Source organism: Carcharodon carcharias, chromosome 3 (genome assembly GCF_017639515.1).
Source record: "Carcharodon carcharias isolate sCarCar2 chromosome 3, sCarCar2.pri, whole genome shotgun sequence".
Classification (NCBI taxonomy): Eukaryota; Metazoa; Chordata; class Chondrichthyes; order Lamniformes; family Lamnidae; genus Carcharodon; species Carcharodon carcharias.
In genome coordinates, this window is record NC_054469.1 from 122,995,973 (window position 1) to 123,009,447 (window position 13,475).

Sequence of the window (13,475 nt, forward strand, 5' to 3'; positions counted from 1 at the left end):
CGGGACAACTGTTGGGGATGGAAAAGGTGGCTGAGGAGAGAGAGATTGCCATTGCTGGGGTTATAATTGCAGGGGAAGCAGAGAGCAGGCAGATCAGGTGGGGAGATAGAGGATTGGAAATCATGGACGTGGGGAGTTGGACAGATTGCGAAGGAATTTACAGAGCAGCTTGTTGGCCATGAGGAAGCATTCCTTCTCCTTTATCCCACATGCAATGCTGCAAATGCACTGACCTTATGCATCCAGCTGGTCTTGCCTTTTTACCTGTCAGGGTTCTTAAGGCTTGGGAAACTGGGCCAACATGGGTTAAAAATACAAAGGTTGTTAAAATGGAGACATGCAGCCTCCTTAAAAGGTATCGACTGACTGACCTTCTTATAGTGAATTGGTCACCTGACTCACCTCAGTTAAATGAGATTTAAGGTAGTTTAGAATTTGGTTTGAAATTATTAACATTTTAGCTTCTTACCTGGCCCAAATGTTCCCATGTTTGCAGGTGAAACTCCCCCCACACCAAAGATTTAAATAATTTAGATGCATAATATTCCATTTAAAAGAAGTACACCCTAGTTAGCTATTCATTTTTACAAACATTCCAATACCAAAAAGGAAACAAAATCATTGTCCTATAAGTTTTATTTTTAAGTTATATTAAATGTTTATAAAAGGTGCAATATAAGCAAAGATATGGATTAAGATGAGAAAACCTGATTTGGCAACCTGCTGTGTTAAATTTGCTGGCATAGAATAAGCTGCTCTTTATAGGTCCTTCCATCACCCTGAGAGAAAATGTGCATCATTTAGCAAATCAGGAATCTCATAGACTTATAATGTTAGCTGTGGAAGAACAAGATGTGAAAATGCTCATAACTCAATCATTACAGACTAGATAATGGTTAATTTAAAAAGCACTAATTTCTCCTCTCACCACCCACCCCTAAACAGAAAGGTGTTTTGATTTATAAGTGGTGGCGTATTTCCCAACCTCTCAGTTTTGGGGTGATCCAATTTTCTATTAGCAAACTTGAGATAGGATGAACTCAAAGGATTAGTTTATCTACATACACAAAAAACATGAAGAGAGTTCACAATGTCCCCCTCACATTCAGATATTAAAGAGAGGAATAGAGAAAAAAAGATTTACAGTACAGAGACCAGAGAGTAAAGAAATATTGTTTCACTTGGATTCCAGAGTCCAGAATCAAAGCCTAATGAGGGATTCCTTCGCAAGGGTCAGTGAGCTGTTAACTGATGCTAGAAAATTCACTTTTCCAGTAGCATTGACTTCACACAATGAGATAGGCATGCAGAGATGAATGAGCTGTACAGGTGATGGTACAGAATTTCCATCAGAAGCATTGTAGATGAAGGCCAGAGTTCCTTGTCTGTGCAACTATTAGTTAGATGGTAAACAGTAGACTGAGGCTATGCAGTTCAGCAGGGCAATATTACTAGTTCCACAAGCTAGCAGCTCATGTCACATGACTCCCACCTCTCCACCAGGTCTTTAACAAAGGGTGTGTATCCATCACCTGGATTCCAAAGACCATTAAATCGCGCAGCTGTTAGGAATTGAAAGGAAGGTTGCAGGGTCTTTGTCTTAGCAGATGACCCAACTCCTGTTGGCTAGCCTGGGTTATTAAATACAGATGGCCTTTGTATAGCTCTCCACAGGTGGTCGTTAGTGGCACCTCAGGGATAACGAGGTGTGAGCGTTTCCCAAACTGCCAGGTAGCTTCTTTTGTTTGGCAGTCACATACATTCAGCCATTTTAAAGTTTGTTCCATTTTAAAATTTTAGAAATAGTAATGAAAATATCTGAACATATTTTATAAAAATATATAGTGTGAGATCTTAGCCCCTTACACTATCAAGTGTCTGATACTGCCATGATAAGGTTATATAGAGGAGAACAGTTGCTGCAGAAGCTTTTGCACACTCAGCTGTTGGAATCACCATTCAGTGGGAAATGATGTATTCAAAAGTGTGGTGCTATTGTAGTCATATGTTTTATGGTGAGTAGTGCTGCATGACAAGTGATTTGTGAAGAGCTCCTGGTACCTGTTGTCCACGTAACATGGGATCAAATCTTGGGAAGGAAGTAAGTGAGGGTTCTTAGGGGGTCGAGGTAGCTAATGACAACTAATTAAAACAACAACTCACAGACACTTTTAACATAAAGAAGCATCCCAAGGTGCTTCACAGGGGCATTATAAAACAAAGTAAGACACTGAGCCACATGAGGAGGTATTAAGTCAGGTGATGAAAAGCTTGCTCAAAGATGTAGATTTTAAGGAGTGTCATAAAGGAAGAAAACAAGTTAAAGAACACTGAGGCAGAGGGAAGGAATTCCAGGGCTTGGGGACTAGGAAACTGAAGGCATTACCACCAATGGCTCCAAACCTACATGCTTCTAAAGGAAATTTGAGACTGTGGAAGTCTGATATGAATGGAATCAAGGAGGCCTAACAAAAATTCAGTCACTAGGGATCTGTCACCAAATTTTCCAGTGGCTGGAGTCATATCTAACACAGAGGAAGATTTTGTGGTTGTCAGAAAACAATTACCAGAGCCCCAAGATGTATTGCAAAACTTCCATGGGACAGGATTCTTGGCCAATCATCTTCAGATGCTTCATCATTAATGACCTTAACTCCATTATAAGTTCAGAACTGAGACTGTTTTTCAAAGATTCCAAGGTGTTTTGCTGCATTCACAACTCGTCCAATAACGAAGCAGTGCATGCCAACCTACACAGGGTATGGACAACAGTTAAGAACAGGGTGACAAATGGCAAGTAGCATTTGCATCGTATAAGTGCCAAGTAATTATCGTCTCCAACAAGAAAAAGCCCAACCACCTCCCCTGGCATTATAATTTACAACCAACTTATTTATAAAGTAATTATGTGACTAGGAAGTGCACATTAACATGTAAAAGATTATAGCCTGTTTTGCTAAGTTAGATCATTATTGAATGCTTATTTTACCATTAATTCTCCAATGAGCAAATTATCTCATCATAGAATCATACAACATTTATGGCACAGAAGGCAACAATTTGGCCCATTGTTCCCATGCCAGCCAGAAAAAAGTGATCCACCCTAATCCCACTGTCCAGTCCTTGATCTGTTGCCTTGTAGGTTATAGCACTTGAAGGGCAAACCTAAGTATTTTTAAATAGGATGAGGGTTTCTGCCTCTGTCATCCTTTCAGGTAGTGAGTTCAAGATCACCACCACCCCCTGAATGCCAAATTTCTTCTTAACTCCCCTCTAATCCATCTACTAATTATTTTAAATCGATGACCCAGATATTGATCTTCTTGCTAAGGGAAACCAGTCTTTCCTACCCATTATATCTAGGCACCTGATCATTTTATATATCTCAATCAGAAGTTCCCTCAGCCTCCTCTGTTATATAGAAAACAATTCCAGTTTATCCAAACTTACCTCATAGTTAAAGTTTTCTAGTTCTGGTAATTTCTGCACCCTCTGTAATCACATCTTTCCTATAATGTGGTGATCAGAACTGCATGTAGAACTTGAGCTGTGGCCTAACTAATGTTGTATACAATCCTAGCATAGTCTTCTGCCCTTATAAGCCTCAGTCAGCAGAAGGAAAGTATCTTATATGACTTGACTATCTTATCTACCTGTCTTGCTACCTTCAGAGAATCTGTGGACACCCCAAGGTTCCAAGCCCCATGGATGTGGGGCTGAAGGTAGTGGAACTGGGAAAATAGTGGAAACCATTTCTTCCTCCAGTGGGACCTTCCTGGGTGGCTGGTGAAGAGAGTCAGCAGAACATTCCAACTAGATACACTTCTAATTACCCCACTTAAGAGCTTAATTGGAGGCCATTTTCTGAGGGAACTGCCCACAGTGCAGAACCTGCTAGCTCTCTAGAAGCACCCTCCTGGTGGCAGGACAGGGGACCACTGGTGCCCCGCTGAAGGAACTGGCAGGATGAAGGCTGCCACAGCCAAAACCAAATTTTGTGGAGGGGTTACACCGCCCACTGCTTGCTGTGGTGTGGGTTCATTTTGATGTATTCTCACGATTCCCTATCTGCCTCAGCAACACCCGCCTCTGCTGGTGGAGCTGGTGTCTGTACAGAGCTGCAGGCTCTGCTGTTGGGTCTCCATCATAAGGAACTCACCAGTCATCCATAATTGGATACCTTCCGGAAGATTCCATCTGTCAGCTCACCTCTGACTCTAGTAGCGTTAGGACCCAGAAATGGTTCTGATGTCAGGTTCCCCGCCAAAGTCAGGAAAATTCAGCCAAGATTATTAATTAAGAACCATGTCCATGACTTCTGCCTCTACACGCAGGTTACTAGTTTTTATATTATTCTTTCGCAGAATGTAGACATCACTGGCTAGATCAGCATGTGTTGCCCATCCCTCTTTGCTTTGAGAAGATGGTGGTGAGCCATGTGGCATAGGTGCACCCAGAGTGTTGTTAGGGTGAGACTTCATGTATTTTGACCCAGTGGCATTAAAGGAATAAAGTTCCAAGTCAGGACGGTGTGTAGTTTGGAGGGGAATTTGTAGATGCAGTTTTCCCCACGCATATACTGCCCTTGGCCTTCTAGGTGTAGAGGTTAAGGGTTATAAAGTGCTGTTGAAGGAGCCTTGTTGAATTGCTGTAGTGCATCTTGTAAATAGTACACAATGGTATATGGACCCCAATAGGCCCAACCTTTCTTTATTTATCCTCTTGCCTTTTATTTATTTGTAGGACATCTTTGGGTGATTGGCTTTTCCTTGATTCTGCTTACCAATTTCTTCCATGTCCTCTCTTTGCTTTCTTAATTTCCTCTGTAATGTCACCCCTGCACTTTTTATATTTCATTCGGGTTTCTGTAGTTTTGAACACTTGGTATCTGATATAAGCTTCCCTTTTTTTGCCTTATCCTCTTCTCTCTGCTCTTTGACAACCAGAGGTCTAGATTTAGGAGCTCCACCCTTTATCTGGGAATATATTTGATCTGAGCTCCCTTTATCTCCCCTCACTGTTTGGACACCGATTTCCCTTCAAGTAGCCGTTTCCAGCCTATTTTTGATTAACCACATATCCGCTGAGTAAAATGGGCCTTTTCCCAATTGAAAACTTTTTCTACTGATGTATCTTTGCCCTTTTCCATAACTACACTAAATATAACTCACATATGACCACCAAAATACTCTCCCACTGATACCCATCCATCTGCTCAGATTCATTCCTTAAACGTTTTTAGAATTGCGCCTACTCTTGTTGACTTTTCTATGCGCTGGCTACAAAAGTGCTTCTGAATGCACTTTAAGAATTCTGCACCATCTATACTTTGTGTACTGATTCTATCCCAACATATAGGCTAGGATTTTGCCCTTGTCAGGGGCAGGTGAGAGCATTTGGGAAGCTGGCTGCCGCCTGTAGTCAGAGTCGGACTGCGATTTCATGCTGGCGGGCCAATTAAGGTCCACCCAGAGCGAAACGCGTGCTGCAGCGCTCAGCCCTGCCTGTGTGTGTGGGGGGGGGGGGGGACGGCGAGCGAGGAACTTGGTGCATGCGCGCGGGTGCGTGCAGGAAAAGCTCTCTGAGGCACAGAATTGCCTCAGGGAGCTGAAGATATAAAAAATCAAAAATAAAGATTTAAAAATGTTACAAAACATGTCCCCTCATGTGACCCTGTCACATGAGCAGGGATATGTTATTAATGAAATGTTAAAATCTTAATTTAATTTTTGATTGCTGTTGGAAACCTCATCTTGCCTGTGGATGAGGTTTCCTAAAAATACAAAAGTAGCTTGGCCTTTTTGCCTGCCCACCAACCGTAAGGCTGGATGGGAAGCAAAACATTACACTTGATTGGGACTTTAATGGCCTAAGTAAGCCTGTTAATTGTTGGCGGGCACACTGCCGACTCTGTGCGTGCTCACCGACCAAAATGTCGTGCGAGTGCCCAATGATGTGACGCTCGCCCGGCGTCATTGTGCGTCATTTTACGCTTGTTCGGGTCGGGCGTGTGCCTGCCTGACGAGGTAAAAACTCTAGCCATAGTAGAGTTGTTGAAATCCCCAACGATTATTGTCATATTGTTTTTGCACTTTTTAGAAATTAACCTGGATGTATTCTATTCCATCTCCCTCTGACAGTTTGGAGATCTAAAGGATGCGCCTATTAATGCAATTACCCCTTTTTTGTTCTTCAGTTTAACTCAAATGGCCTTATTTGATGATTGTTCTAGCAAAACATCCCTCCTCACAGCTATGATTGTTTCTTTAATCAAGATTGTGACTACTTCTGTTTTTAACCCTCTCTCTGTCTTTTGTATTCTTTTATATTTATATCAGTATATCCCAATGTTATGTTTTCAGTACTTGTTGTACAGAGACCAATAAACGAGAAGATACTTTATAAATTTTATAGACAGGCTCTCACTTCAATTTATCTGGATCCTTCAAGCATTCCAAACTGAGTGCAAGGGACCTTTCCTTTCACCCTTTTTCCTTTCTAGAATCCTTCTCCAGTTGCTACTCTGGCTATACGCATTTATTGATTTCATGAAAGCATTTTGCATCTGCAGCCAGATTGCTCATGAAGGCTGCGTTCATCATCAATCTTCAGGCATGTAACTGTTTGTTGTCGCTGTCCAATGATTGATATGTGAGGATACTATTGTTGATTATTTAAGATTCAGTGAAGCAGAAAGTTTTGAAACATCTTGGCAAATTATGTATCAACATTGCATAACTGCCTGAAGTGCCAGCCATTGTGGCCAGTAACACTGAAATGCTGTTCCACTGTGTCTTCCTGGAATACAAACTTCCACCACGAGGAAACATGCTGGCTTGGAAGAGCTGTTCAATCCTCACTGTTCTGTGAGCTGAGGTTGCCTGATGCCTAACCAGGCAAAAATATGTTAACTGTTACAGTTAATCATGAAAAAAACACTTTTACTCAGTTAATAATAATTTTTGCAGCCTGTAGTTTTTTGGTATTTCAGTTTCCTAAGTAGATTCCTTCTTAATATCTTATATTAGCATATCTAATGACATGCACAAAAATCCATTTACATTTGTGTTTCTGTTGCTTTCTTAGGCTGGTGGTGTGGCATCTGGGTTTACCCATGTTGTTACAAATGACCTTTCCGCAAAGAGATTGCTGCATATTAAAGGCAGGAGGATTGTCAGAGCAACAGAAGTTCCTCTCAGCTGGGCCAGCTTTAATAAAGGAGATTGTTTCATCATAGACCTGGGAGCAGTAAGTTGAGAGGAAATCTTGCTTCATGACTATAATTCAAAAAACATAATCCCTTCTGATATAATTGATGTCTTTCACTTGTGCTGTGGGTATCTTTCAGTTTCATCACACTGCTGTTAAGTGGAGGATTAAACATACAACAGAGCTTGGAGAATGATTATTTACAATCCCCGAACACTGAATGGCTCCTGAATATAACTCTTGGGCACAACTCAATACTATTTTCATTTTTTGACTCAGGATGAACTATAAAACTATACATATTTTGTAATAAAATGCAATCCAAAGAAAGCTGAAAAAACTAAGGGTATTAGTTTACAATGCAGCAACATTGGATGGTACACTATTAGTAGAAATGTAAATCTGCAAAAAATATTATTAATCTATAATTATACCTAGGAAACTAAGTTAACATGTTAAATTCCATAAATGATCAATTCTAATGTGGTCTACTTTCTTGTAATTCTTAATCTTGTGGACAGCTCTTCTGTTGTAAATGTAAATTCATCATCTCTCTACTATAATTTTATTTGACTTTTAAACAATTGGAAAGCTAGGAAGGAGTTTTAGGATATGGTGAATATGGCAGCAATATTTCTGTCAGCTAGATATGCCAAGGAAATACATTGCTGTTGAGTCATCTTGCTTTGAGCCTGAGGCAAAGGGCACTCTGATCTAAAAAGATCAGTTGAGCTCCTGATCTGCCCCTCCTTTTTGTTCTTTGATGCAAGTGCTGCAGTGAGTAGGAAGGCAGTTTAATGTTTGGTGTAGTATCTTAAATATCTTGCTATATTGAAAAGCTATATTATATTTACAATTAAAGGACGGTGGTGGTGCAATGGTATTGTCACTGTACTAGTAACCCAGAGACCCGGGGTAATGCTTCAGGGACCTGGGTTTGAATCCCACCATGGCAGAATGTAAAATTTCAATCCACTGAAAACCTGGAATTAAAAGCCTGATGATGACCATGAAACCATTGTTGAATATCGTAAAAAAAAAAACCCACCTAGTTCATGAAAGCCCTTTAGGGAAGTGAATCTGCCGTCCGCGCTTACCTGGTCTTGCCTACACGTGACTCCAGATTCATAGCAATGTGGTTGACTCTTAACTACAAGCCACTCAGTTGTACCAAACCAAGGTCTAAAAGGAATGTCCTGTCTCACCAGCAGGACAGACCCAGCAAAGTTGGCAGCATAGGGCTACACAGTCAGGAGGAAGTTGCCCTGAGACTCCTCAACAAAGACTCTGGACCGCATGAAGTCTGATGGCATCAGGTCAAACTTGCGCAAGGGAACTCCTGCTGATTACCATGTGCCGTTCCCCCGTTAGCTGATGAATCAGTGCTCCTCCATGTTGAACACCACTTGGGGGAAACACTGAAGGTGGCAAGGGTGCAGACTGTACTCTGGGCGGGGTCTTCAATGTCTGTCACCAAGAGTGGCTCGGTAGCACTACTACAGAGTGATCTAGCTGTGTTTTAAAGGACATAACTGCTATACTGGATCTGTAACAGGTAGTGACGGAACCAACAAGAAAGGAAAACATGTTTGAGCTCATCCTCACCAACTTGCCTGCCGCAGATGCATCTGTCCATTACAGTATCGGTGGGAGTGACCACTACACAGTCCTTGTGGAGACGAAGTCCCATTTTCACATTTAGGATACCCTCCATTGTGTTGTGCGGCACTACCACCGTGCTAAATGGAATAGATTTCGAACAGGTCTAGCATCTCAAGACTGGGCAACCATGAGGCGCTGTGGGCCATCAGCAGCAGCAGAATTGTACTCAATCACAATCTGTAACCTCATGGCTCAGCATACCCCCTACTCTACCTTTACCACCAAGCCAGGGGATCAACCCTGGTTAAATGAAGAATACAGGAGGGCATGCCAGGTGCAGCAGCAACCATGAGCTGTCAACCTAGTGAAACTACAACACAGGACTACTTGTGTGCCAAACAGCATAAGCAGCAAGTGATAGACAAAGCTCAGTGATTCCACAACCAAAGGATCAGATCCAAACTCTGCGGCCCTGCCACATCCAGTCATGAATGGTGGTGGATGACTAAACAGCTCACTGGAAGGGAAGGCTCCACAAATATCCCCATTCTCAATGATAGGGGAGCCCAGCATATCAGTGCAAAAGATAAGGCTGAAGCATTTGCAACAAGTGCTGAGTGGATGATCCATCTTGGCCTCCTCCAGAGGTCCCCAGCATCACAGATGCCAGTCTTCAGCCAATTCAATTCACTCCATGTGGTGTTAAGAAATGGGGTATTGGATGCAGCAATAGTACTGGAGACTTGTATTCCAGAACTTGCCACGCCCCTAGCCAAGCTGTTCCAGTACAGCTACAGCACTGGCATCTCCCTGGAAATGTGGAAAATTGCCCAGGTATATCCTGTGCACAAAAAGCAGGACAAAACCAATCATCATCAACAAACTGATGGAAGGGGTCATCAACAGTGCTATCAAGCAGCACTTGCTTTGCAATAACCTGCTCACTGATGCTCAGTTTGGGTTCTACCACTCAGTTGCTGACGTCATTACATCCTTGGTTCAAACATGGACAAAATAGCTGAACTTCAGAAGTCAGATGAGAGTGACTGCGCTTGACATCAAGGCCACATTTGACAGAGTGTGGCATCAAAGAGCCCGAGCAAAACTGAGGTTGTTGGGAATCAGGGTGGGGAGGTCTCTTCTGGTTGGAGTCATACCTCGCACAAAAGAAGATGGTTGTGTTTGTTGGAGGTCTCAGCTCCAGGGCATCACTGCAGGAGTTCCTCAGGGTAGTGTCCTTGGCCCAACCATCTTCAACTGCTTCAGCAATGACCTTCCTTCCATCATAAGGTCAGATATTCTCTGATGATTGCACAAAGTTCAGCACTTTTCACGAGTCCTCATATATTGAATCACACCATGTCTAAATGCAGCAAAACCTGGACTATATCCAGGCTTGGACTGACAAGTGGCAAGTAACATTCACACTACACAAGTGCCAGGCAATGATCATCTCCAACCAGAGAGAATCTAATCATCACCCCTTGACATTCAATGCCATTATCATTGTTGAACCCCTCACTGTCAACATCCTGCTGGGTTGACCAGAACCTGAACTGGACTAGCCATATAAATACTGTGGCTACACAAGGAGGTCAGAGGCTAGGAATCCTGTGGCAAGTAACTCAACTTCTAACTTCCCAAAGCCTGTCCACCATCTACAAGGCACAAGTCAGGAGTGTGATGGAATACTGAGATAAAAACAAAAATCTGCGGATGCTGGATATCCAAAACAAAAACAGAATTACCTGGAAAAACTCAGCAGGTCTGGCAGCATCGGCAGAGAAGAACAAGGTTGACGTTTCCAGTCCTCATGACCCTTCAACAGAACTGAGTAAAATCAGGAGAGGGGTGAAATATAAGCTGGTTTAAGGTGGGGGGTGTGGGGGGAGAGAAGGGGGATGGGGGGGGTGTGGTTGTAGGGACAAGCAAGCAGTGATAGGAGCAGATAATCAAAAGATGTCACAGACAAAAGAACAAAGAGGTGTTGAAGGTGGTGATATGATCCAAGAGAATGTGCTAATTAAGAATTGATGGCAGGACACACAGGGTACAGCTATAGTGGGGGAGAGGTGAAATAAGGCTAACAGGGCATAAAAGGTATAGATTTAAAAAGAATGACAATAGGTGGGAAAAGAAAAATCTATATGAATTATTGGAAAAAACAAAAGGGAGAGGGAAGAAATGGAAAGGGGGTGTGGATGGAGGAGGGAGTTCAAGATTTAAAGTTGTTGAATTCAATATTCAGTCCGGAAGGCTGTAAAGTGCCTAGTTGGAAGATGAGATGCTGTTCCTCCAGTTTGTGTTGAGCTTCACTGGAACAATGCAACAAGCCAAGGACAGACATGTGGGCAAGAGAGCAGGGTGGAGTGTTAAAATGGCAAGCGACAGGGAGGTTTTGGTCATTCTTGCGGTCAGACCGCAGGTGTTCTGCAAAGCGGCCACCCAGTTTGCGTTTGGTCTCTCCAATTTTGAGGAGACCACATTGGGAGCAAAGAATGCAGTAGACTAAGTTGGGGGAAATGCAAGCGAAATGCTGCTTCACTTGAAAGGAGTGTTTGGGCCCTTGGACGGTGAGGAGAGAGGAAATGAAGGGGCAGGTGTTGCATCTTTTGCGTATGCATGGGTAAGTACCGTAGGTGGGGTTGAGGAGTAGGGGGTGATGGAGGAGTGGACCAGGGTTTCCCAGAGGGAACGATCCCTATGGAATGCCACCGGGGGGTGAAGGGAAGATGTGTTTGGTGGTGGCATCATGCTGGAGTTGGCGGAAATGGCAGAGGATGATCCTTTGAATGCGGAGGCTGGTGGGGTGATATCTGAGGACAAGGGGGACCCTAATATGTTTCTGGGAGGGAGGAGAAAGCGTGAGAGCGGATGTGCGAGAGATGGGCCGGACATGGCTCAGGGCCCTGTCAACGACCGTGGGTGGAAAACCTCGGTTAAGGAAGAAGGAGGACATGTCAGAGGAATTGTTTTTGAAGGTAGCATCATCAGAATCGATGCAATGGAGGCGAAGGAACTGAGAGAATGGGATGGAGTCCTTACAGGAAGCGGGGTGTGAGGAGCTGTAGTCGAGGTAGCTGTGGGAGTCGGTAGGCTTGTAATGGATATTGGTGGACAGTCTGTCACCAGAAATTGAGACAGAGAGGTCAAGGAAGGGAAGGGAAGTGTCAGAGATGGACCATGTGAAAATGATGGAGGGGTTGAGATTGGAAGCAAAATTAAGAAATTTTTCCAGGTCCTGAAGAGAGCATGAAGCAGCACCAAAGTAATCATCGATGTACCGGAGGAAGAGTTGTGGGAGGGGTCTGGAGAAGGACTGGAACAAGGAATATTCCACATACCCCATAAAGAGACAGGCATTGCTGGGGCCCATGCAGGTACCCATAGTCACACCTTTTATTTGGAGGAAGTGAGAGGAGTTAAAGGAGAAATTGTTCAGCGTGAGAACAAGTTCAGCCAGACGAAGTAGAGTAGTGGTGGATGGGGATTGTTCGGGCCACTGTTCGAAGAAGAAGCTAAGGACCCTCAGACCATCCTGGTGGGGCATGGAGGTGTAGAGGGATTGGATGTTCATGGTGAAGAGGAGGCAGTTGGGGCCAGGGAACTGGAAATTGTTGATGTGACGTAAGGTGTCAGAGGACTCATGGATGTAGGTGGGAAGGGACTGGACAAGAGGAGAGAGAAGGGAGTCAAGATAACGAGAAATGAGTTCCGTGGGGCAGGAACAGGCTGACATGATCCGTCTGCCGGGACAGTCCTGTTTGTGGATTTTGGGTAGGAGGTAGAAGCGGGCCGTCCGAGGTTGGGCAACTATCAGGTTGGAAGCTGTGGGAGGAAGATCTCCAGAGCAGATGAGGTCAGTGACAATGCTAGAAACAATGGCTTGATGTTCAGTGGTAGGGTCATGGTCCAGGGAGAGGTAGGAGGAAGTGTCTGCGAGTTGACGCTCAGCCTCCGCGATGTAGAGGTCAGTGCGCCAGACAACAACAGCACCACCCTTGTCAGCGGGTTTGATGACAATGTTAGAGTTGGACCTGAGAGAACAGAGTGCAGTAAGTTCAGAGAGAGACAGTCTCAATTTCGCTGCTCCTCTCACCCATTCTAGTCTGTCTCTCTTTGAACTTACTGCACTGTGTTCTCTTAACTCCAACCCTAACATTGTCATAAAACACGCTGACAAGGGTGGTGCTGTTGTTGTCCGGTGCACTGACCTCTACCTCGCGGAGGCTGAGCGTCAACTCACAGACACTTGTTCCTACCTCTCCCTGGACCATGACCCCACCACTGAACATCAAACCATTGTTTCCAGGACTGTCACTGACCTCATCTCCTCTGGGGATCTTCCTCCCACAGCTTCCAACCTGATAGTCGCCCAACCTCGGACGGCCCGCTTCTACCTCCTACCCAAAATCCACAAACAGGACTGTCCCGGCAGACGGATCATGTCAGCCTGTTCCTGCCCCACGGAACTCATTTCTCGTTATCTTGACTCCCTTCTCTCTCCCCTTGTTCAGTCCCTTCCCACCTACATCCGTGATTCCTCTGACACCTTATGTCACATCAACAATTTCCAGTTCCCTGGCCCCAACCGCCGCCTCTTCACCATGAACGTCCAATCCCTCTACACCTCCATCCCCCACCAGGATGGTCGGAGGGTCCTT

The 13,475-nt window shown here is 44.1% G+C and overlaps 1 protein-coding gene across 3 annotated transcripts in view; it reads left to right on the forward strand.

Annotated features, from left to right (window-relative positions):
- scin (scinderin) overlaps positions 1-13,475 on the forward strand; it is a 153,701-nt gene that overhangs the window by 20,927 nt on the left and 119,299 nt on the right. For all 3 annotated transcript variants that reach the window (XR_005942622.1, XM_041184253.1, XM_041184252.1), the window contains exon 3: positions 7,087-7,248. Coding sequence is in view for 2 of the 3 variants with exons in the window: in XM_041184253.1 (XP_041040187.1) it covers positions 7,087-7,248 (162 nt within the window). In the remaining variant the exon portion in view is untranslated. The remainder of the gene's footprint in view (positions 1-7,086; positions 7,249-13,475) is intronic.